Source organism: Typopeltis vanoorti, chromosome 20 (genome assembly GCF_054136105.1).
Source record: "Typopeltis vanoorti isolate ZY-2024b chromosome 20, IOZ_Tvanoo_1.0, whole genome shotgun sequence".
In the NCBI taxonomy this organism is placed as follows: domain Eukaryota; kingdom Metazoa; phylum Arthropoda; class Arachnida; order Uropygi; family Thelyphonidae; genus Typopeltis; species Typopeltis vanoorti.
In genome coordinates this window covers 86382913-86410383 of record NC_143568.1, presented here as the reverse complement: position 1 = coordinate 86410383, position 27471 = coordinate 86382913, and the positions used below count along the sequence as shown (strand labels likewise).

The 27471-nt window shown below is 34.4% G+C and overlaps 1 protein-coding gene across 4 annotated transcripts in view; it reads right to left on the bottom strand.

Annotated features, from left to right (window-relative positions):
* The window catches only part of LOC150095632 (AP-1 complex subunit beta-1-like), a 246521-nt gene that overhangs the window by 206415 nt on the left and 12635 nt on the right, over nt 1-27471 (bottom strand). For 3 of the 4 annotated variants that reach the window (XM_090410443.1, XM_090410440.1, XM_090410441.1), the window contains exons 3-4: nt 23382-23487; nt 9951-10086 (exon numbers count right to left, since the gene is read on the bottom strand). In XM_090410443.1, the coding sequence (XP_090266569.1) occupies nt 9951-10086; nt 23382-23487 (242 nt within the window). Of the gene's footprint in view, nt 1-9950; nt 10087-23381; nt 23490-27471 lie in introns of all 4 variants that reach the window. The other variant, XM_090410444.1, reaches the window with a different exon arrangement.

Here is a 27471-nt window from a genome sequence, read left to right as displayed (position 1 = left end):
AAGATTTTTTATATGCCATTCAACTATTTTGTCTATCTTGTGACTTGGCATGGGAAAGATATGAAGCACTGCAAGAACCAATGAGTAACTTCTAAACCTCAAAGAATCTTTGAAAAGACAAGAGTGCAGGAAAAGTTAAAATATGTTAAAATGAAGCATAGTGCTTTTCTCCAATAAATTATGGTAGTGTCCTCGATATATTCAAGGTGTTACTATTCATAGTTGTGGAGGGAGATCTATGTTTTATATCCTAAGTGGGCGTTTTCAAGATGGCCAATGACATATTTCGCAAAGACATGAGCAGTAAGGCACTGACATCCCTTCATTTGTGAACGATGCCTCCACATGACAATGATTACAGCAAAGATGCCAACATTCTCTGATACTTATTTGTTCATGCAACAAGGTAAATGACAGTGAAACACATTCTAGTTAATTTGAATAAAATATTCCAACTTCTGAGAATCTGTGTAATTCTGTCTTCTCTCAGATTTTAATGCTATCGCTAAAATCTACGGTGATTCAATATTCATTATCACATTTATATTTTTCTTTTCATTTCAGCAAATTTTTCTTTTCATTTCTTTTTTTACTGAAATGCTTTCAATGCTAGTGTATCTACAGCCTTTTTCAAAGATGGATACCTCAACAGGGTTTGTAATGTCCAATTCTGATTCTATATTCATTATCACATTCATAGTTTTCTTTCTTTTTTTTTTTTTTTTGCTGAAATGATTTCAATGCTAGTGTATCTACAGCCGTTTTGAAAGATGTAGATACCTCACCAGGGTTTGTAATGTCCAATTCTCATGTTGGTGCGAACATCATTAGTAATGACACAGCCCATTGCTAATGGTATACAGGGTGATTCAGAACTCTTGGGCCAAACTTTAAGGGGTGATAGAACACACCTAAACAAGCATTTTTCATCATACAATGCATTGTCCAAACTCAAGCAGTGAAGCGCTAGCAGGCTTTTGTGCTGGTTTTATAAGTGCTGGTTTTTGCAGTTGTCGATATTTCTACCATGGAGTGCAAAAGGAATGGATTCTTTCACAAATCAGGAGAAGGCTGACATGCATTTCATTTACGAAGCTGCGAACGGGAATGCGAGGGAAGCCCAAAGACTGTACCGAGAGCGCTTTCCAAACAGACGTGTTCCTGATCATAAAACCTTTCAGTGATTGCACCGGTATCTATGTGAAATGGGCTCCTTTGTCAGCGGTATGCAGGATACAGGGCATGCAAGGAGTATGAGGACGGCACATGTTACAGAGGAAATTCTACGTAGGATTGCAGATCATCCCGAATGTAGCACGCGAGCAATTTCTCATGCTGTATGTGTGTCCCAATCGATGGTGTGGCGAGCTCTAGGAGACGAACAATTACATTCCTACCATGCACAGAGGGTGTATGCCTTGAGCAGTTTCTGTAATTTGTTCAATAAAATTCTTTAATTTATGTCCTGTAATTTCTGCAATTGTTTCAAATCTCCTCTGTCATTCTTGTGTTTCTTCATTTCCTGACATAGGAGTTGCTAACCCCTAGAGCTTCACCGCTTGAGTTCGGACCATGCATTGAACAACGAAAAGTACTTGCTTAGGTGTGTTCTATCACCCCTTAAAGTTTGGCCCAAGAGTTATGAATCACCCTGTATATCACGTTTGCACTATTATGTAACAACTTTCAAAAACTATTACAAAGTAATTTCATTATACGATAATTTTCAATACAAGTACATCAATCTGAATATTGAACAAATGATTGGAATCCAGAATGAAGTCTTCATTGTTTTCACAAACATGTAAGAAAGTTTTAAAGCGAATAAAAGTTGAGCAGTTCTCAGATGTGAACTGCAGACTAAAATACACAAACATTATTCAAGAAAAATTGAAAGTTGATGGGGGGGGGAGGGACCCTTTCGAGTCCAGAATTCAAAGAAGAGAACCAGCCTACCAGTCCTGAACTGGGGGGGGTTGGATATATAAAGAACAATTTCTCATGGAGGGGAGACTAAATCGAGCCCAATGTTTGTATTCAAGATTGGGGCAATGAAGTAAGGTTCACAACTTTCTTTGTATAATCATTCTAAAATAAAACAGCTAAAGAATCCAACAATGTTTGACAGAGATGGCATAATTCAAAAGTCCAAATGAATCCACATAAAAAAAATCTAATAGTTTAGCCTCCAGTTTGGCTAAAATAATCCAAAACTGAAGAGTATCTGAAACACTGAGGTAGGCTAGAACAGAAGCTTTACACAGCCTAGAAAGGAACAAAATTTCTTAACCAAATGGAAAGTCACATTCGGTCCAACAGATCTAAGTAATTTCACAATAATCTCAGCAATGATATTTCTTCCTTATAGGAAACTGTTCCTGCCAGGTTGGCAGGAAAACGACCCAGAGGAAGACCAAGATATCAGTTTATGGATTCTGTATAAAGTGCCTTAGATGATAGAAATATAAGATCTAATAATGTTGGAGTCTTGACAAGTAACAGACTGATTTGGAGGAAAATTGTAGATAGAAAGTTAGTAATGATGTAAATTTTTCATGTAGTACTGTCATATCCTGTACATCCCTTGAGGGTACATGGCAGGAATTTGATGATGAGGAAATTGTTCTCATTGTTCCTCCCCTTATATAAGTTTTTATTTATATATCTAATTTGTTGTAAAAATTGTTGTTAGTTCAAAAAAGTAAAGTAAATGATACAATACCTCTGTCATTTACATCTAACTAATACACCAAGTCATTTAAGTCTCCATTTTTTACTTATGCCTGTGTAATTTATTTTATACTTATGAAGTTACTGATATCTATAAGTCTTGCACTTTTAATGTCTGCTTCCATTCCAATTCTTCACAAGAGAATATTCAAAGAATTGCAATCAGGAATGCATATAAATACTTGAGGATGCCATCAACATGCATTAAGGCCCATCACATAAATTGCAGTTCAGTATTATTGGTCAAATATGGAGTTTGATAGCACACAATTCCAAAAGCCTGATCAAAAGGTCAAATCTCAGATAATGTGTTAATAATTGGTGGATTTTTATATAGATAAGGATATTCATAGATATTATCTTAATATTAATCCTACCATAGAGATGATCTGTTTCTAACAATTATTTTTTTTATTTATTACCGAATGTACCTATATATTAATATATGCACAAGGCTTCACTCCAATTGGTGCAATGATCTTAACTCTTTTTTTCAGAATCCAAATAATCACTGACTCAAGACCAAAATACAAAATAAACACATTTAACAAAACAAAAACAATATATATATACACTTCAAACAACTTTACATAACTAACTACAAATTAATTGGATCCAAGGCCTTCTAAAAATAAAACTTACACTTAAGACTAGACTAAACACTTTGTTTGCACAATCACAAAATGTTCATAGCCAGTTTCTTTCTCTGTCAAGGCCCTTTTCAATAGATATACGACTCTATTCTTCATTTTTACAGGATCCTTTCTCATCACTTATGTAACACACATTAATTCTTCCTGACTTAATTCTGTCTCTTATCTTCAGTAGAAATAATAATCAGATCTGGCGTCCTTAATAGAAATGAAACTTCCTAATAAGAGTTTTCTCATACATTCCTTTAGAACGTAAATAGCAAATTCTCCTTTTATTCACTAAATGCTTATTGACAGTCTTAACTCTTCCAGTAAAAAAAATTTACAGTTCTACGATTCCCTTTTCGGAATCTACTATTAATCTTTCAATTAGTGTTTCCTCCAATATTCCATTTAAAATGCATATAGCAATATTTTCCTTTTATTCATCAATACCTATTCCACTTTGAAACTTAATAGTTCCACGATTCCTTTTTCGGAATCTACTATTAATCTTTCAATTAGTGTTTCCTCCAATATTCCGTTTAAAACGCATATAGCAATATTTTCCTTTTATTCATCAATGCTTATTCCACTTTGAAACTTAATAGTTCCATGATTCCTTTTTCGGAATATACTATTAATTTTCTTCCGACTGTCACTTAAAAAACTTAAGTTCCTTCCGAACCTAAATGTCTGCCGGCCTGTGTTCTAAATTCCTCCCGAACGCTCTCTTGTTTTCAGGCATTACTCAGATGCCGAACGCTTTCTTGTCAGCTGCCAATCACTCATCAAACTTCTCGACAAGCATGCGCACTCCGTGGCAAGTGAGAAACTAAGTACTGTATAATGGCTGACACTTTGTCTCCGTTAGCGACAAGAGAATGTCCTCATAAAACACAAAACTTAATATTTCAAACCATAATAAATTTGTTTAAAGTAACACAACTACTCAAATCCGGTAAGTACATTAAATTTTTAACTGCGTTACATATCATTTTTAACAAAACAATTTCCATAATGGGCACATTGCAAGTGCCGACAATGCGTGTTATGAAATTAAAACTAATAAACATTCTAACACAACCAATACGTAAAAATATTCAGAATTTTAAATCATGATTTTTTTTTTTACATCAGTTTCATCTTTCTCTGAAAATTTTTTTTTTAAAAAAAATTTTAAATGCTTATTCCTTGGTCTTAAAAAATAACATGATTCTTGCTCATCATTATCGGAATCACTAGTTTCAGAATCATCTGATGCTAGAGATGATTCAGAATTTACATCTTCTAATTTACTATACTTACAAATTTCATTTCTGTACTTTTCAAATATTTCACTTAAGTTATTTGAATTATGCCTTAAATCTACAGAATCATCACTATCAGAATCAAATTCTACAGGTGTCTGAGATTCTACAATTTGAGATTTTTTATCCTTACTAACTAAATTAGAGGTATTTGCACATTCCTCTGGCTTACTTGACTCTATATTAACTAACCTATGATATTCTGCTACTATTTCATCCATGTTAGACTCAATTTGATTATCACCACTCTTACATTGTACATTATCTGAATTATGTACCCTGACAGTTCTAAAATTTCCTGCATTAGGTTTTGTTTTACCCAAATTAAATTTTCTCCTTTGCTGCATATTTGAATTATGAGCTTTAAAACTATTCCCTTTTTTACTATTTGATTGTGAATGAGATGCACAATTAGTACTAGGAAAACTATGCTCATATTTCAATATTTTATTCATATTGTCTCCTAATGTAACTAAATTTCTACTCCCTAAAAAGTATCTTTTTAACCTATCAGAGTGTAGACTTAAAATTTTATTAGGATTTTTGACATCTTGAATCCTAAAATTCACAGGAGAAAATTTGTCTAAAATTCTATATGGACCTAAGGCTTTCCTTCCTAATTTCCCAACTCTTTTTATACTACATTTATCATCTAACAATACTAAATCACCTGGTGCAAATGACTTATACTTTCTAAAACGATTTATATACTGCCTAGTTTTCTGAGAACTTAATCTACTTATTTCACCTACTAATCTATGAGTAGTGGAAAATTTATCTACTACTGTTTCAAGATACTCATTTATGTCATTATATCCTGTATTAGGAATGACTGAAACAAGTTCATTAGGAAAGATTGGATCAAAGCCATATAAAGCAAAAGATGGTTTTTCTTTGATAGCAGAATGAAAAGCAGATCTGCATGCAAATAATGCTTGAGAAATGTATGTATCCCAATCATTCATTTTAGTGTTTGCCAGATTGGAAAGTATTTGCTTTATATTTCTATTCAGCCTTTCACACATACCATTACGCTGTGGGTGGTAAGGTGTTGTAAAAATCTTCCTAACGTTGAGTAATTTACATAACTGTAACAACAGTTATGATGTGAAATTTGCTCCTTGATCTGAAAGTAAAGTCTGAGGAGTTCCATATCTACAAATAATCATATTCAAAAACTTTCTTGCAATAGTCTTTGCAGTTTGATCCTTCATTGACACTGCTTCAGGAAATCTAGTTAGCATGTCTATGACTACTAGAATATACCTATTGCCTTTTTTTGTAATTGGCAGTGGACCTACTACATCAATAGCAACAGCCTGAAAAGATCTAGTTGGAATTGGAAATGGTTGTAATGGAGCTTTTCCTCTAAAAGGGGATTTTATTTGGCATTTATGGCATGATTTGACATATACGAGTATCTCACTCTTCATACCTTTCCAGATGTAACGATCCTTTATTTTTTCCCAAGTTCTAGAAAATCCTTGATGTCCTGCCAAGTCTAAATCATGGAAAGTGTACAAGAGCCAAGGAATCATTTGAAATTAGAGATTTAATTTTGTTAAACAAGCTATAAGAAATGAGTGAGATATGTGCACCTGTGTCAAGTAAGATTTCACAAGGCACATCTTCAATAAATCCTTGTAAAACTGTCAAAGGATTACCTCCATTAGCATAAGGAGCTAATGATACATCAAACTCTCTTTTAGGGATGGAGCTGTCTTTAGCTTTACCCATGTCTAGTGAGTAGTTTGACATTTCTGTCCTTGCCAGTATGATATTGGAATAATAACTATTTCCAGATTTTTCTTTATTCTCTGATTTCCTATGTCGAAAACAAGATTTATCTCTAACAGAACAGTCTTTAGCAAAATGACCAGGTTTATTGCATCTAAAGCATTTTGGAACATATCTCCTATGAGATGCTTTATTCCTGTCAATACCATTACATTTACAAGATAAAGATCGATTATCTGTAAGATTCTTGGATATTGACAAATCAGATATCATTTTAAACAGAAGATCCTGTCCTTGTACTATTGGTCTCTGTTGTCTTTCTATTTCTTCACTAAGAAATGTTTTCAGTTCCTCTAATTTTCCCAAATCATGTAATTGTACTTTGGAATCAGATTCTGGAACATTTTCTGTTAGATTTACAGAAATTTCCTTAGACTGTTTCTTTTTATTTGCACCTTTTAATTTATGAAGCTTTCCTTCTCTCACTTTATCTGCAGCCACAATGCTAGGAGAATGAGTTTCATTATATTGAAAAGAGTTCACCTGTTTAATGTTTGAGGAATGAAATATATCTCTAAGTCTCTCTTCCTTTTCTTTAACAAGTTCAAAACATTGTTCAAGATTTTTAACCTTTTTCTTGTGTGCTGTTTCTTTCAAATTATCTTTAAGGCCAAGACTAAATTGATTAAACAGCAACTATTCTAAAGAGAATCTCTCTTCAGATGAAACATTAAATCCATGAGCAATGCTCCAAAGTCTGTGATAATATTCTGAAACAGACTCCCTACTACCTTGAATGCACTGTTGATTTTTCCAAATGTTAGGCCCTAATTCTCTTACACTTGAAAATTCTGATATTAGCAAACTTTTAAAAGTTGCATAACTGTCAGTATCTCTTAGTAAAGGAGATGTGTTTAAGGATGTTTTGGCTTTGCCCAACAATTTATTCTGAAGTATAATCAACAAATGAAAATCTGACCATTTTCCTAAATCTCTAATTTTTTCTGCATATCTGAAAAATGTTTCGACACTTTCACTACTATCTCTTGAGAAAGAAGGTATTACTAAAGTTGGATTAATTAACCTAAAAAATTCCTCATCTTTAATTGAAGAAACTTCACTACTAATATTGCTATCTCCTGCAGCCATTTTACTTGAGTCAAGATTTACATTCTGGATTCTAAAAATAAAGTTAAGTCATAACCAATCCTGTTGGCTGCACCATTGTTAATAATTGGTGGTTTTTTATATAGATAAGGATATTCATAGATATCTTAATATTAATCCTACCATAGAGATGATCTCTGTTTCCAACAATTATTTTTTTATTTATTACCGAGTGTACCTATATATTAATATATGCACAAGGATTCACTCCAATTGGTGCAATGATCTTAACTCTTTCTTTCAGAATCCAAATAATCACTGACTCAAGACCAAAATAAAAAATAAACACATTTAACAAAACAAAAACAATATATATATACACTTCAAACAACTTTACATAACTAACTACAAATTAATTGGATCCAAGGCCTTCTAAAAACAAAACTTACACTTAAGACTAGACTAAACACTTTGTTTGCACAATCACAAAATGTTCATAGCCAGTTTCTTTCTCTGTCAAGGCCCTTTTCAATAGATATACGACTCTATTCTTCATTTTTACAGGATCCTTTCTCATCACTTATGTAACACACATTAATTCTTCCTGACTTAATTCTGTCTCTTATCTTCAGTAGAAATAATAATCAGATCTGGCGTCCTTAATACAAATGAAACTTCCTAATAAGAGTTTTCTCATACATTCCTTTAGAACGTAAATAGCAAATTCTCCTTTTATTCACTAAATGCTTATTGACAGTCTTAACTCTTCCAGTAAAAAAAAATTTACAGTTCTACGATTCCCTTTTCGGAATCTACTATTAATCTTTCAATTAGTGTTTCCTCCAATATTCCGTTTAAAACGCATATAGCAATATTTTCCTTTTATTCATCAATACTTATTCCACTTTGAAACTTAATAGTTCCATGATTCCTTTTTCGGAATATACTATTAATTTTCTTCCAACTGTCACTTAAAAAACTTAAGTTCCTTCCGAACCTAAATGTCTGCCGGCCTGTGTTCTAAATTCATCCCGAACGCTCTCGTTTTCAGGCGTTACTCAGATGCCGAACGCTTTCTTGTCAGCTGCCAATCACTCATCAAACTTCTCGGCGAGCATGCGCACTCCGTGGCAAGCGAGAAACTAAGTACTGTATAATGGCTGACACTTTGTCTCCGTTAGCAACAAGAGAATGTCCTCATAAAACACAAAACTTAATATTTCAAAACCATAATGAATTTGTTTAAAGTAACACAACTACTCAAATCCGGTAAGTACATTAAATTTTTAACTGCGTTACATATCACTTTTAACAAAAAAATTTCCATAACGGGCACATCGCAAGTGCCGACAATGCGTGTTATGAAATTAAAACTAATAAACATTCTAACATAACCAATACGTAAAAATATTCAGAATTTTAAATTATGATTTTTTTTACAATTGGATCTGAGTACATGTAGTATCAATCTATAAAAAAAAAAAATTCTAAGGTTATACACAGTGGTCAGCATTCACTGTGAAGAATTTATGGAGACAAAAACATATGGAATAATTATTTTACTTATAATTATGAAAATAACATGATATTTCAATCTCTGTATCAAGGTCATCAACAGGAAAACATACATATGCACAGGACACAAGCTACATGACACTACACAAAAGTAAGATAAATCTAAATGCTTTGTTAATCATTTAACCTAGTCTGACCTCTGATGAAAAAATAAATAATTATACACAAATATAAATGAATTCTATTCTATCAGTGGCTTTAACAGGCACATGAGCACCCACAGCCTTCCAAGAATCCTTGGATTTCCTAACCATAATACGAGAATAAGGTGGTTACCCTATGCCTTGAAGTATTCTTGTCTGTAAATCGCGTGTGTTCTACTAGCTGGTTTGCATGCTCTGAGGGATAAAAAACCCAAGTTTCCGTTAGAAAAAACCCTCTACCTCTGTATGAGACTCCGTATCTGATCTCTTTAGCCGAAAGAGACCAGATAAAGATTCCTCGCATCACTCATGGGATTCAGACTCAGGTCTTTCCGACCTAAGGGCTTCATCTATACTGACTGAGATATGGAGGCTCAATATAAATGAATTACCAACATAAAATTAATTTCTTATGTGCAAGTATAAAAATATACAAATGATAAAAAAACAAACAAGTTTTACAGTGGAACTACATTAAACACATCTCTATAGTCCTCTATATTAAGGTTTTCTTGTGTTTGGGTTCTGCCATCATGTTCAGGATGCTATATAGGTTGCAGATGGGTCCTCCAGATGCTTGGAATTACTAAGCCATCAATTTTGTTGAGATTCAGGTGATATTTCACCTGAATCTCAGGTGAAATATCACCTAAGATTAATATAAATCAATTGTCAGCATCTGACAATTGATTTATATTAGCAAAATAGTAACTCACCTTTACAAAAGTATTGACTGCCATGATTGCCATATCAGGTTGGCTCTTTGCATAGTTCATCAGATATAAATATACTAATTTCTTCAATTCTAAATTGTCAGTCTGCATGCAGTTGACCACATCAGGAAATAAAGCACTAAAATATACAGTAATGATTAAACAAATAAGTTTTGTTTATTGAGTCAGAATTGATGAATAATTTTGAAAAATATATACTTTATATAAAAGTTTTAAAACAATGAAACATTATTAAGTATGCATTAGTCTAATATGCTAGCATTTATGCACTGGCAAAAGAATGGGGGGGGGGGGGGGAACTGCCAATGTAATTAAATACATATAAAAAGAAGAAATTTAAACAATAATAACTGGATGCTAATTAATAACTAAATTTACTGAAGTCAAACTGTATTCCATAAAGTGGACTATATAGGTTTTTATGACTTCAGGAAGATTAATTCTAAAAAGCTTCACAGATTGCCATACCTATATGATTATCTTCAATATACATGCATACATAATCATTTATGTTAAGTGTGATGATAATGGTGTCCCAACTCTTGGAATCTATGTCCATATCTAAAGCAGTTCCTCTTTCTAGAAAAAATTTTGGCATGAAAGATAATGCCAAACATATTACAGCAAAATTGACAAAAACATGAGCAATTGTAAGTCCAATGGATTCAGCACATTGTAGGCAAAGGCATCATTACTGTTTTTGATAGAGGAATGAGATACCAATTCTACAGCTTTTAAAGTGATAAAAAAAGTAAATTCTTAAAAGGTTCTTGTTGCACACTCAAGTATTAACAGGTATTTGATATAAACAACATGCATACAATCCGACAAAAAATTTTGGTATGTACAGATGAAGTAATTAAAGCCCTTTCAGTTTGTCTATTAAGTAGTTGTTTTCTCCAAACCAATTTCTGTTTTGTATTAGTAAACATCAGATTTTCTGGGAGAAAATCACAAAAACATTTATGAGTCACTAGCAAATAGGAAGTGGGAATGAATAAAACAACATTCAGTGAGAGAAATTAAGTGAGTAATAACTGACAAATGAAAGTCAACACGAGTTGTATATTTAAACAGTATGACCATTTTGTTCAGTTGGTAATGGGGGAGATTAATATGTTCTGTAAAGAAGTAAATTTGCACCACTCAAAAATTACAGGTAACAGTTTATTTTCAATATAACTATAAATAAAGAGTTCAGGTTTCCATGGCTTGATATATCTGGCAAGTACCACATGCAATTTTTGGTAAGAAATTACTAGTTATCATACAATATTTTTGTGTACTTCTTCAGATTAAAAAACAAATAAGGTATTTCAGAGATTTCTGAATCAACTGTCATCCAAATCAAACTTGAGCAAGACACTGAATATCAGTGAGATGTCATACAATAGTTCATTGTTACAATGTGTGCTATATAACTTATCTCATGGTTTAATTCATTAATATACCAGTATTTTATACATACTGTCCATAGTTGATTTAAGATAAGACCTTAATTTTTATCGAGTAGGACATTATACCATTTCACTTGTTTCTTTAAAGTTACATACATAAATATACTTGTGCCATTTGATCTTGGACAGATCAATCTGGAAAAATCTGCCAAAAATAGCATGCCAAACATGAGGAGGAAAAAAAACAGGCACATAAATCAAGACCTGCATTTCGTGCTACCAAAGAAATATGCCAAGTAAATTGGCAACTCACTCAACTGCCACACACACACAGAGTTCAGTTACGTATGTAGATTTAAAGAAGTAAGCAAAATGATACGCTGTCCTACTCAGTGTAATAAGAACCAGTCTCATCTAAAATCAACCGTGGGTAGTATTTAAAAACCTGCATAGTAATATATTTTATCAATCTGCCACCTATCCTAATAACTGTCTTACACTCATCCAATGATATCCTCAGCATAGATATTAAATGGGTGAGGAGAAAGTAGACAACCTTACCTAATTCCCTTAAAAAACCTGAAACTAATCAGTTAATCAATACTGTGGTTACTTGTTCAAAGTTAGCTATCAACCTGATAATGTGTTGAAGAAAACTCATTACTTTCATTACCTCCCACAATTTCATATGCTGAACACAGTCAAAATCTTTGGAGTAGTCTATGAAACATGTTACCATAGAGATCTAAATTCTTTATACTTTCAATGATCTGTCTCAGGGAAAGGATCTAATCACTAGTACCGTTGCCTTTCCTAAAACCCTGCTTGTTCCTCTGGCATCTCATTCTCAACTTTGGCCTCAATCCTATTTAGAATGATCTTTAATAAAATCTTGCTTGCCTGAGAGATAAAACTAATAATTCTATAATTCTTTCAATCCTTCATATCTTCTTGTGCAGTAGTATGAAAACCAACTTCTTCCAGTCTCTAGACCATGATCCTGTCTCCCATATCCTTGCAAATCAAGCTATAACACACACATTCCTCCATCCCTTGTGGCCTTAATTAACTCTGTTGGAATTCTATCTGCACTCATGGCCTTGTTAAGCTGTTTAATTGCTCTTTGAGCAGGATTACTATCGCAACGACTAGTCATCAGTAGGGTAAACCTCACCTGTAATCTTTATCATCAGGTTATGCTCTCCTACAGTATACACTTGCATCAACCTTGAGGTTCATACCCCTGACTAGTACTCGATCACAATACTCAACTGCAACCATACTGATTTCCAATGTTCTCTTACAGTATACAGTTGCATCAACCTTGAGGTTCATCACCCCTCATAATACTGTCTCTCATTATACTATTTCATATCACTAGTGCCCACTCTAGTGTTCTCTTATAGTATACAATTGCATCAACCTTGAGGGTCATCACCCCAACTTCACCTATTACAATATCAGTTCAGACACTCTTGCTTTAATGACCTAAAGGCCATATTACTTACACTATTAATAATTCTACAGACCTGTATAGTTCATGCTCTCGCCAATACATGCACTAGCCTAAGCTAGGCCACTAGAACTTCCTCTGAAATACTAATTAATCCTGCTTCTCCATGCCTAAGTGGAGGAGGTTCTAAATCTAAGTTTTCCTGGTGAGAGGGTTCCTCCAAATTTTCTTTATCCTCTCTGTTATATAGTTCTTCACAGTATTCTTTCCATCTGCTTTTTATTTCCAGTTTTTCTGTTAGTACTGCTTCATTCCTGTCTTTCATAATATTCAATTTGAGCTTAAACTTGTGCTTTAGGTCATGAACTAAACGAAACAGTCTTTTATGGCTGATGAATCAGAAAAGCCTCTGATGGCTTTTCTGATTTCTCTATGTAATTTCTTATGATCTTTAGTCCTTGTGGCTCTGCTTCAACAACCACCCTTTCAATCAGATCACATGCTGAATGTGATAACCATGCATCTCTTGGTCTTCTAATTGCACCTACATACTTCTTGGCTGTATCCTCTATTATAACCTTGATTACTTCCCAGCACATTTCAGGTGAATTCTCACTAGTCACCAAAAGATCTCCAACCATGTTGATGTTTCTTCTGTGAACCCATTAGGGATTACTCTGATATGCAGTCTAGTAAAATGGACCTGATTGAAGATTTTTGAGTCTTACTTTGGCTCTTACTAGCTGATGTCAGTACCACAATCAGCTCCAGGACAAGTATGCACATCAAGGATGCTTGTCCACCACTGGAAAGACAGGATGTAATCAATTTGTTGCCTTGATCTATCAATTTAGATGTAAAAGTATAGGTGTTTTCTGAGTGCTTCTGAAAATAGGTATTGGTAATAACTAATCTGTTAGTATGGACAAATTCCAGGCTTTCACAAGCAGCTAACAGACATGATATACATATGGTGGGTGTCTAAGTAGACAGCATTCACTCATGTGGAAGTCTTTAGATATTAGACATGTCAGAAATTAGTTTTAAAAACTTCAGTGTTTGATTTCTACAGTAGGTTTTCCCATATTAACTTATTGTCCCACTCCAAGTACTACAAAATGTGATACAATGTTGTATGTGAAACTGACAAAAATGTTAAAAAAAATATACAACCATTGTTGTTGAATGAGCTTTTTCAAATGGAAAAAGACCCTATGATGCATAATGATTGTGACCACTAATATAGTTCCAGGATCATTATCTGATATTCCCATCAACTGAATTAAAAAGGTTAAAAAATTATATTCTTGTTTAATCCTTTATCTAGATGTAAATGAACAGAGTTGGAGCATGAATAGTTTCAAAACTATATAAAAGTAGCCTAGTTGTGAAGTTACTTCATGTGCAAAACATTGTTAGCTTACACTTGGATAAAGGATTAAACAAGAATATAATTTCTTGGCATCTTCAGTTTAATTTTAAACCAAGTGAAAAAAAAATGTCAATTCCCATCAACTAAATTTACTGTTGTCACCAATAACATTTTAACCTCTTAAATTTTTACTGCATTTGATGGTTTATTGTAATTACATATTTGGAATCCTCATAAAAATTTGTCAAGCCATCACTTTCAGTTGTACAGTATTTCAAAAAAACTAAAAGCACCTATAAGTCATTTTGTCTGCATGTGCAAGTTATTTTGAATCTCACTAGCTGGCTAAGATTTGAAATTAAAAATTTAAGATAAATTTCTCATTTCAATCATACCATTTGGGGGGGGGGGGAATACAAAATGGAAAAACAAGTCAATTATATATGGCAACACGCACACACACAGCCTCGATAGAATTCAATGTCATTTGGGAAATTGGGTGTAAGATCCCATGAAGTTTATTTTTAGTTCCAATCATAGCATTTTTATTTGGCAAATTGATTTTGAAAAGGTTAGTAATTCTATACAAGCGAGATGGGATTTAATTAAATCTGGAATTTAGGATCTTTATTAAAATTTTGTTAAGGCATTTCACAATTGAACCTCTTGTTAAATTAGCCATAGTCTCAAAAATGATTGCTGGGAATATATTATAATTCCTTTTTTTGGTAAAATAATTTGAAATATTTTTTTCAACTGACTGTTCTTATTCAAAAAACAGCTCAAATTTATAATTGACACCCGTTTTAATATAGTTTGGTATGACTACTACAAAAATTTGTCATTTCAGCTGGACCATTTTAGTGGAAAATTAAAATTAAGAAAAATAAAAATAGGATAATTGCTGTTGACATGCTTGTAATATTTTGTGTGATATTCTTTAATTCTTTTATCCACCCCAAAGTCTTCTTTTGTTTTCAATTTTTTTGTAGCTTTGGTACATAAAGCTATGTTAAATAACACAAATTAACAGTCTCAGTGAAAACTAAGGATCATGTACTTAAGCTTGATTAGTTCAAGCTCATTTTTTAGATTTAATGGAATCAAAACAAAGCTAGGAGTGAATTAAACAATATTTAACACTGATATTTTGTCAAGTGACATCACTGGGATTCGACATAAGAATTATCATCATCAAATTCCTGCTATGTATCCTCAAGGGGTGATTAGGATATGACAGTACTACATGAAAAAATTACATCATTACTAACTTCCTATCTACAATTTTCCTCCAAATCAGTCTGTTACTTGTCAAGACTCCAACATTATCACATCTTATATTTCTATCATCTAAGGCTCTTGGTCTTCCTCTGGGTCGTTTTCCTGCCAACCTGGCAGAGAACACTTGTTTTGCTAATCTTTCCTCTCCCATTCTATTTAAGTGCCCATACCACCTGAGATTAGATCGGCTAATGCATTCCTGGATGCTGACAATGTCAAGTTCTTTCCTAATATCCTCATTTTTAATATGATATTGCCAATGATGCCATCTGTTCATGCCTCTAATCTTTCTCAGGACTCTCATATCTGCAGGCTCTAGTCTTTGGTCAAGTGTTTTACTTCTGACCCAGCTCTCAGATCCATAAGTTAAAACTTGTTTGAACACTGTCTTGTATACAGCTAATTTAGTGTTCCGACTAATTTCTCTCTTATTCCATATGAATTTATTCAATTGACTTCCCACCATACCAGCTTTGCTGATTCTGTTGTCTATTTCTATATTTAATTTACCATCTTCAGTAAAAATTGTGCCTAAGTAGCTGAAATGTTTTACTTGTTCCACAGGTTCTCCTTTCACAACACAGTTGACATTTTCAATGATTCTGCCTATTTTCATTGTCTTTGTCTTTTTATTGCTGACCTTCATACCATATCTATTACAACAGCTATTCAATTTAGTCAGATAATCTTGCAGACTTGTAGCGGATTTATTTAGAAGTATAACATCATCTGCATAAAGCAAAGAGCTGACATTAACATCTCCAATTTTGATATCAGGTTTAATACCACTTTCCTTCATAATGTGATCCATATAGATAATGAATAACAGAGGGGATAATGTACATCCTGGTCTCACACCAGATTTAACATTAAACCATCTTCCTGTACTTCCTTCAATTCTAACTGCTGACTTACAACTCAAATAAAGACTAAGTATTGCTTGATATAATGCCCCATCGACACCATATAACTGCAGCGTGTTGAATAGCTTCTGTCTTGGCACCTTGTCATATGCCTTTTTCAAATCGAAGAAACTTAAATACAGATCTTTGTTATATTCCCATGCTTTCTCAACTATTTGTCGTAAAATGAAGATCTGATCCTGACAGCTTCTATTTGGCCTGAATCCAGCTTGTTCTTCACCAAGCTTTTCTTCCACAATTCTTCTCAATCGTTTCTCAAGTATACTGGCATAGATCTTGCCAGGAACACTCAGTAAGGAAATAAAGCTGTAATTCTCACATTCAGTTTTATTTCCCTTTTTATATATGGGTACTATGAGAGCTCTACTCCAATCATCGGGAATTCGTCTCTCTGTCCAGGCTTTCTGAACTATGCAGTGCAGCCACTGTAAGACTTTTTATACCACCATACTTCAGCATTTCTGGTCAAATATCATCTACTCCTGCTGCCTTTCCACATTTCAAGCCTTTGATGGCTTTTTCTACTTCAAGTATGAATATGTATTCCTGACTAGATGCCTGGTCAGTGTTTTTTATCACTGTGCTGTCATCACTGCTTGTTTCATTTAGCAGTTTTTCAAAGTAATTACTCCATACTTCAAAGATATCTTTTTCTCCTGTTTTCATGTCACCTTTATCATCTCTAACTCCTTTTACAGCAATCTTTCCTCCATTCCTAAGCTTCTTCAACACCTCCAGAATATTTTGGCACCTTCTTGATATTTATTTTCTATATTCTTGCCAAAGTCCTCCCATGACTTTTGTTTAGCTAGTTTTACACACTGTTTAGCTTTCTTACATTTGTCTCTGTATTCTGTAAGAGACAAAGCTGACTTATTTGCCAGGAACTTTTGATATGCTTTCTTCTTTTCCTTCACTGCCTCTTTAACTTCCTGTGTCCACCAGGGAGTTCTGATTTTTTTATCCTCGCACACAACCTCACCACATGCCTCTCTGGCAGAATCAATCAATGTTTTCTTCAGAGTTTGCCACTGAATCTCCAAGGTTTGATTCCTGTTCTCAAACTCTTTCATTTTCTTTTCAATAATCTTTCTGTATTTTAGTCTACAGTTCACATCTGAGAGCTGCTCAACTTTTATTCGCTTTAATACTTTCTTACATGTTATTCTTTTCAATATGAAATTCAATTTTATCCTGCTCAAGACTAAATAGTGATCACTTCCAATTTCAAATCCTCTGTACACTCTGGTGTCCTGCACCAAGGAGAAGACATCACTATCAACAATAACATAGTCAATGAGACTTTTCTTATTCCTAGCCTCTTCTCTCTCCATGTGAATTTGTGCACATTTTTATGTTGGAACATGGTGTTAGTAATAACCAATCGATGTCCTGAGCAGAAATCCAACAGATATTTGCCATTATTATTAGCTTTGCTCTTTTCTCCAAATTTTCCCAAAATATTTTTGTATGTCTCGCAATCATTTCCTAACTCTGCTATTTAGATCCCCAACAAGGACCAACTTTTCCTTTTTCATTGTGTCAGTTGCTTTTTCTAGAGCGTCAAAAAATTCCTCCACTTCTACCTTAGTAGAACCTTCTGTGGGACCATAGGCACAAATAAGTCTCATTTTCCAGTTCCCCATTCTCATATTTGCCCACATTACTCTACTTGAGACTGACTGCCATTCAAGAAGATTAGCCTCATATTTTTTGTTGAATACTATGGCTACTCCTTCTTTTCCTCGATTGTCATTGCCTGAATATAACATTTTGTATTTATTGCTTAGAAAGATCTCACCAGTTTTGGTCTTTTTTGTTTCAGTCACCCCTATTATGTCGATCTGGTACTTATCTGATTCCTCAGCTAGCTCCATTTCTTTGCCATTCAGGCTTCTTATGTTGATAGTACCGATCTTTAACTCTGGTGATGTTGAGTTGGGGTTTGTTTTCAGATTTGTATCTTTTTCAGGTCTTATTTGCACTTGACAGTTCAAGCTTCAAAGAGAAAGTATCTTAGAACTATTTGGATTTGACCTTTTGTTACCTAATGACTATCATTTGACTATTTTTCAAAATGTAATAGAAAAGTTGGTGCCGTAACTGGTACCATGGTCTATTATTAAAGATATTAACATATCCACATCTGAGATGAAGATATTTGCATTAAATTATTTCAGAGAAGGAAAACTGTTGAAAGTGGGGGATTGGTCTTACTTAAGACAAGATCAGAAAGGCAAACTAGGAATAAACGTATCTGGACATTACAGGGTTCAGATGAGAAAAAAAAAAAAAGTTTCTTGTAACATAAAATTATAGATATTAAATATTAAAATAGGTTTATTATAAACACAAGCCAGCAAGCTTAAGTATTATGACAACAACACTTTAGCCTAGGAAAGAGTTTGAAAGGATGTCTAATAATTAAAATTTCAAGATCTAAACTGAATACTCACATCTAAATTGAATCCTTATCAACCTGAAGATGCCTAAATTACTCTTAATATTCAAAATACCTTGGTGAAAAGTTGCTAAATCAGTTGCCTTCAAAAAATAGCTTTATCTAACTCAAAACATACAATATGAATCAAATGATGTGACCTCTCAGTCGCAGCTCTTAGATGTACTAACAATGGTTTAGATGAAAATGGTTTAGATTTCAAATCCCTCTGAAATTCATTCAACCTTTTGCAGAACTCTTATTTCGTATGAAATATCATAACAGTCATGAAGTTATTAAAAATAATGCTGAACTGAATGAATGTAAGGCCACTTTTTAATAAATATTCTTTTGAATATTAAGCATTTGTCTAATTACATTCTTCTGGTTTGCCTGTTTTGTGGGGAAAAAAAAAAAAAACTGACGAAACCCTTCCATCTCCACATGAAACCAGATATAAAAAAATAGGAACACTTAAAACTTTCTTGAGTCATAATAGTGTTTACTGTTCTCACTGTGATCCCAACATTACTTAGACTGAGCACGATCAGTATAAGTGCCTGTTTTGTTCTGTAACAGAAACATATGCATGATTGAACCCAAATGTAAAGTATATATAGTGGCACTTATGCATATATTTGTGTTATCATAAATTAAAAATGTTTATATGGTTAAACAGACATCTGAAATCTATGAGATTATTCCTAAATTTATTTATTTATTCTTGTAGCAAAAGGAATACAAAGCAGCTACAAGTCAATGTCCAGTCCAAAATGCCAATTCAGGGTCTCATCTATCACCTCGTGGATGTCATGGAGGCCACTATCATGAAATTGCACCTTAGGAAGTCATTAACAATATGAGTGATCATCTGGGCCACAGGGGAACAGTCACAATAAGGTTGGCCTGACAGACTGAATTTATGTAGCAGGTAGCCACATCTGCCCTGGTTCTGATCCTGTTGATAGATGACCAAATCTTCCTAGGAAGAGCAAAACCAGGCTGCAGAGATCTTCAACCAGGAAGCCATTTGTTGGACCAGTGTTCTCTCCACATATCAGGTATTGATGGTAAGGCAGCGGAAGAGAGTTTGCCCATGGACCAGAAAGGGTTTCTTGATTTTAGGCGAAGACTAGGTGGATTTATGAGAGTCTGGTGCAGGAGCAGGGTGCTCATTACTTTATTAAATACTTTAATTGAGGCTTGTCTTCTCTGTTTATTTGGTGGAGCAATGTTAGATAGGACAGGCAGCCAGGAAAGAGGGGTGCTTCTCAGTGCCCCACTAATTGTGTGTATGGTAGAGTTCAGCTGGGTGTCTAATGTTAGTGTGTGCACTTCTTTCCTAGACTGGGGCACAGTATTCTGCTGCAGAGAATACGCAGGCTAGTGCAGACAACCTTAGGACGTCTGCACCACAACCACAGATTGTTCCAGCAAGTTGAAATGATATTATTTCTCATTTTAATTCTGTTGGACAGGTTGGTGATGTGCCTTTTATAGGTTAGGCTTCTGTCCAGGCTCACTCCAACGTATTTCATGTGAGGCTCATGTTCTACCATTTTGCCACAGAAAGAGAGGTTGAGGTATCGATTTGCCTCCGTTGTTCAAGTAGAACTGTAGACACAGTTTTTGTTGGATTTGGCTTCAGGTATACCTCCAGAATGTTGAGGTCTGTGTTCAAGGTTGTTTCCAGGTTGGCAAAGGCAGTAGATTGGGGTAGGATCGCTAGATCATCGGCATATACATATTTGCTCGAACTGATATGTGGTAAGTCAGACATGTAGATGTTAAAGAGTAAGGGGCTAACACAGAGCCATGTGGAAGACCGTTGTGAAGGAATCTAGGCCTACTCTTTCTTCCACCAATATGGACCCAGATCCTTGGAGAGAATAGATTCAAAAAGCTGGAAAGTTGTTTTGCACCTTATGATAATGCTTAGCTTTAAAGAGAAGGTCCCTCATCTAGACTGTGTCATAAGCTGATGTTAAGTCAATGAAAGTGACTCTGGATTTAAGTTTCTTCTGGAAGCTTGCTTCAATCTGTGTTGTCAGGGCTTGAACCTGGTCACAACTTCTTCCTGGCCTGAAGCTAACTTGTTCAATCGGGAGTGCTCTTTTGATGAGGGTGAAATTCTTTTAAGGAGAATTCTTTCAAAGAGCTTAAAGGTGAAGCAAAGCAAGGAGATAGGTCACAGATTTTTGACATTATTTGGATCTTTCCCTGGTTTGGGCACATCAATTATTTTGGCTTCCCACCATAGTTTTGGCAGGTTTCCAGTTGTTATAATTTTTGAGAAAAGGGCAGCCAGCCATGTTTGATCTTGTTGGCTGAGGTGTTTCAGAAACTCAAAGAGGATTCTATCCACTCCTGCAGCCTTGGTATTCTTGGTGAGTTTTAAGGCTTCCTGTCTTCCAGAGAAACTAAGCATACAAGTTCAAGAAGCTCAGAGGCCATCTTCAGATTTTTTCTGATGAAAGATTGCACAGTTATTTGGCTGGTAGAGCTGGGACTTATCTTGGAGGTTTTCAGTAAATGATTAGCCATTTGATTGGGAGTTATCTCTGGTGTTTTGTATGCTGTTGGTTTTTCTCATAAGTGATCAGCTTTTCCAGCTAATTTGATGAAGTCAAATTCATGGATGGCTGAGATCCATCTTTCCTTTCTGTTTTTGTCAAGTGTTGCTATGAGCTCCTTAGCAACAGTTGGATCTTCAGTATCTTCATAGCTGGTTAAAAGTTCCTCGGTATCCCTACTCCAGCATGGGATGTATTGTTTTCTGTAACCTTAACCTCTGGGAATAGAGGCTTTGGCTGCAGTTTTGATTAGTTTAACAAATTTGGGATAGCAATTAGGAGTGGGTAGTATTGTTGTAATGATTTGCTCAATTCAGTTCTCAAATACATTCCATTTTTTTTTTTTTTTTTTTTTTTTTTTAATGTTGGGCCCATATACGAGAGGTTGGCTGGTCAACCTATAGTACGTTAGTACCGTATATGGGTAGTGAGTTGGAAAAGGAGAAACTTGTTTACATTTGATTAAAAAGCCTGTATGTTGTATTCCTTGGGAAATACGTCAGGGGAGAAAGCTATTCCATAGTACCACAGTAGCAGGGATGAAGGAGGAAAAGAAACTTGTTCTGCAAGTTTCAAGGCATACTGTGAAAGGATGTTGGGCGACAGCTGTACATGTTTCAATGGGCTTAGTACAGAATGGAGGAATTATTGATGCTGTTTCGGATGAACATTTTCCATGGAAATATTTATAGAATATATAAATTGCAGAGACCTATGTGAAAGTGAGGGGAGTGAGTTGGTGAGAGATGGGTCATTTATCAATCTAATTGCTCTCCTCTGTATTGAGTCAAGCATTTTAATGGAGCCCCACTCCAAATGTGAGAGCAGTATTCAATAGCTAGGTGGATTTGAGATTTGTATAATGTTAACAGCTGTTTAGAGGTGAAGTAGAGTCTTGAGCGAAAGAGGAAAACCTAGTTTTTTGAAAGCTGAGGATGCAATGGTTGTGATGTGTTTATGCCAGGAGAAGCTTGGTGTCTGGGTAATTCCAAGAAGAGAGATCTCATCTTGTCTGGGAATTTGAGTGTTATCAAAAACAATGTTGGGGAAAATGGAAAATGTCTCAATTCCCCCTATTTCTAAATGAATTACATGAATAATATTCTAGAAAACAAATTGTGTGCATCTTGTGAATAGCTAAAAGGTTAATTTACAATTAAGTTGCTGATCTCCCCCCCCCACACACACACACTGAAAGGAGAAAAACCACTCATAAATAACAAAAAACTGTTTAACATCTGCAAAGTATATTGCCTCATGTCACTAGCCATAGCGACATAAAAGCTACACGCCACAATTACCAGGCAATCTAAATGGGAAAATATCAAACCAGCAAATATATGCCAAACTAAAAGATTTTCAAAGAATCAGAGGTAGTAATATAAACAGGAAACAAAACTACCTCAGACATGCAAAGAAGTATATTAATTGATGGTTACAAATAAATACTGACCCATGGAGATGCATCTCGTTTCTAACAAAATGGTCAGATGAATATTTCCAAATATGTACACAAATCACTTTTTTGCATTTTTCTGATCCTAGCCTTTGTGATGCCACAACAGTGAAGAACATAGATTATTACAAATAAACTTCAAAAATCTCAAACCAATACAACATTCAGGTTTACAATTAAATACTATAGTTATCCTGCCCTTTCTTCGCTTCCTGAATAAATTCTTTTTAAATTCTTTAGAAAGACCCTAATCCAATCCCATTTTGGTCTGCTTTGTCTCTACCTAATTAAGATCACCAAGGTATTGCATTTCCTCTGACAGCTTCATTTCTTTTTAAGTGATAACTTGTACAGCGATGAGACCTACTTTCATTCTTCTGGAGTGTTCTAGTTGCTGCATCTCCACTGATAAAAGCAGTCATAACTACATCCTGAATAATTATCAAGGATACTTTCTGAAGAAAATAAAAAGTAATGTAAAATAGATAAACAGTAATGTAGCATAAAAGATTTCCTACCTCACATCTTTTCCTACTGTCATGGAAGCTATAACTTTCTTCACAGCTTCTCTCTTTTTCTCTTTTTTGTCACTATTGAGTTCACTTTTTAATTCAAAAATTTCACCTAATAGAAATGTAATAAAATATTATGCTGAAAAAATATGAAACATAAGTCGCATGACATTTCAAAACTACTGAATAAGTAAAAAAAAATAAGTATAAACTTCTTTGGAATAAATGTCTTATAATAAAATATCTCATGAATCAAATAAGGAATGGAGGTTAACCAACAAAGTAGAAATCCAAATAGAAAATTTTATCTTAGATACCTTAGTCTTTGCAGATGATCAAGTGATATTTGCAGCAACTGAAGACAATCTCCAAAAAACCTTTGCATAAATTGAGTTTGATAATTATTACACAGGTACTGTCATCAAGTCTGGAGACTCATTGTGTGAGACCTACACTAACATTTATACACACAAAATCCATCATACCTCTTCCTTAAACTTATTCACTATCAGGGCACTCACAATTAATTCTTGCGATCCCTTCCAACCAACCACTCACTCACTACTCTCTACATGCAAAAAACCTAGTCTGGACACTGTTACACAACGTTCACAGGCAATTTTTAGTTCTTTCTCTGTCACATATTGAAAAGTTCTCTTTGCATCTATCTTTTAGAACTCTTTTAATAACTTGAGTTTCTATCATGTCCCCTCTTTTTTTGCATATCAACTAAACTTTGCAACCCACACATCTTCAATCTATCCTCATAGGCAGCATTCCACAGACCCGTCACTAGCTTGGTCACTCATCTCTAAATCCTCTTCACCACCTCCTGATACCTAAGAAACCCAAGTGACCAAATCTTTACACAGTACTCAAGATGTGGCCAAATCATAGGCTTATAAAAAAGGATAACTTCTATATCTTTACTTTATCATGTTTTTCAGTATTCAAGTAATCCTTTGAGCTATTTTACCAATGTCTGCAAGATGTACTCTGAATTTCAAATTATCTGCTCACCATTACCCTGCAAGTCCCCAGTCTCATATTTCCAGCAATCCAGTTCCATCAATGTGATATACAGTATGTAACCTTTTCAACCCAAAGTTCATAAACTTACATTTTGCAACACTGAATTCACAATCATTATCCTTTATCCACAATGCCAACTTATTCAAATCATACTGCAAGATATCTACATTATCTTTATCAACTATTTCACTCACAAGTTTTGCATCATCAGCAAATAACTGAATACTCCCCTCTCCCCTTTAAATCTTTCCTTATATCATCAATAATCAAATTAAAAAGATTAATGGCCATAGCATACAAAACTCTGAAGACTCCACTAGTCACCCTCATTCTGCTAGATTCTACTCCATTCATATATTAATCAGGTGTCTATAAGCCATCCCCCCATCCATCCTACCAGCTTCATATCTTTTCTCATTTGCTCCAACTTTTGTAAAAGTTTCCCATGCAGTACTCTGTTAAATGCCTTTGCAAAGTCTAGTAGTATCATGGTGTAGCCATTTCACTTATCTAATTCTGCTGTCGTATTATTAAATGTGAGTAAATTACAAAAGGCAGGATCTACTTTTTACAAAGTCATGCTGTACACAACAGAGTATTAATTTCTATCTGCCCACTGCTGGATTTTGCCTTTAACTAACTTTTCCAAATTAATTACAAATAGCAAATTACAGACCAAATTACTGTCTTGATGAAACTATCTTAACCTCTTTCTGCAGCTGAGACTTAAACTGAACAACTTTATCCAAGGCAATGCCAATTCTCTTGCACATTCACTTAGTACTACATGGGTTGACATGCCATCAAGTACTGCTGCTATATGAATAGTGTTATTTTTCAATATGCAGAGCTCCTCCTGTTCATCTACCTCAATTTTTACATGAGTATCACATCAGCAACTGCCAAATCTCCACCTGGATGATATATACTGGAAAAGTAATCACCTAGCAAATCAACTATTGCTTTTGCCTCTTCTCACTTTTCTACCATTAGCATTGATTCAAGTCATCCTTACATAGTAATTTTCCCCTCTTACTTGCTACATAACAAAAAACCTTTGGATTTACTTTGGCTTGCTTAACTAATTTTCTCTCATAAACTGATTTAGCCTTCCTTACCATACTAATCACCTTTATTGCTTGCACTTTGTATTGCTCATGAGCATACTCATCGACTTTCTCTTTATACTGCTTTCACAATGTTTTCTTTCTTTCTTTGCAGCTCTTGCATTATATCTCGATTCATCTCCACTTAATCCCATTTGATTTACCCTCTTGCAGTCTGATACTGCTTCAATATCAGAAAGAAGCCTTTCAATATCCTGAAAAGCCATAGCACTGCTCCAACATGTTTTCTAAGCATATCATAATCAGGGCTCCAGAAATCCACTTACCACAAGCGAGTGATCAGAAACAAGTGGTAGAAGTTTCAACCTCATTCTAAATAGAATCAAAATATATTCTTTTTTGGCAGCGAATAATTTACCCCCCCCTCTCCATTTTAAAATATCTCATTCACAGTCCAGTTATTTGATCACAGGTGGCTGACAATGAATTTATTAGTTTTATTTCCAGAAAATTGGAAATAAAACTTCTGGATCTGGAATCCTTAATTTAAATACAACATTCCCTTTTCTTCTTCTTCATCCCACAGTCCACAAAAGACAGTAGAGTAGATATCAGGAAATATTCCTTACAGAAATCTCCCACTCAGTCCTTGATTGGCACTTTGCTTTCAGCTCTGTAAGTGAAGTGCAACTCTCCAATTTTTGATATTGTTTACCAGTTTATTCTAGGTCTGACTGTTTTTTTGAGTTGCTGGAGTAAATCATTCAAGAACCTGAATTAGTAGACTATTTGATCTGCTAATATGACCAAACCTCATAAGTTGCTTCTTTCAAATCTTAGTTATGATGTTATCTCTCAAATTGGTGAAAGAACTCATTTTTTGTCTTACTTCAAAATTTGTGATGTGATCAGTGTATGTTATCTTTAGGAGTTGTCCATAGCACTTTTTTTTCAAATGACAGTAACCTCTTTTCATCTTCTTTTAGAAGAGTCCAAGTTTCACTTCCATGAGGTACTGAATTAACTAGTGTGTCAATAATGCATAATTTGTTCATAATTGGGAGCTTGGATGTCCATAGTGATCTTAGTTTTTGGAATGCTGTTGTTCCTTTTGCAATTCTTGTTCTAATATCCAGTCTTGACTTGCCATCTTTAATAAAGATATTGCCTAGGTATTTAAACTGATCCACTTCTTCTATGGGTATCCTTCAAGTAGGATTTTTTCAGTTTCTACTACAGCACTTCCTTCTTGTAAAAAGAACAGATATTTGTCATTCTTTCTGATTTTGGGGTACTTATATCTTTAAGAGTACAAGCTAATATTGTGGAGGTTTCCTGAAGATCTCAATTGTAGATCTTATCTGAGATCTAAAAATACGAGATGAATTCTCGTTTCAGTTTCAGAAATATTATAATAATTGTAATATTATAATTGTAAAAATATAATTTCAGAATTATTATAATTGTAAGTAATGAATTCTCATCCAAGATCTGATCTGAAGATCTCCCTAGAATATCAATATAATCAACAAACTTTAGATGGTTAATTCTTCTTCCTCCTACTGTCACTCCAACAGCACACTTCTCCAGGGCTTCATTTACAACATATTCGAGGAAGCATTTAAATAGCATTGGTGATATTTTGCACCCATCTCACTCAATGCCCTATTGGGAAGGGAGTGCTTTAATTCTTGATTTCAACCATCATTTCAGAAGATGAGTATAGAGATTCAATCAGTCTTATTTTGTTGTCTATTCGATAATGTTGCAGAATTTTCCAAAGGCTTTTGTGTCAAACAGAATCAAACACTTTCTGTAGATCAATAAAATTATGGCACATTGTTCTACATGTTCTACAGCTGGCCTGGTTGGCTGAGTGGTTAGTGAATCCATTCTCCAGCATAAAGGCTGCAGGTTCATGGATGGATATTTGTGATTGTCTGTGAAAGTACTAGTGGTGGTCTGCAGTAGATGGTATTGGTGTGGATGATGAAGGT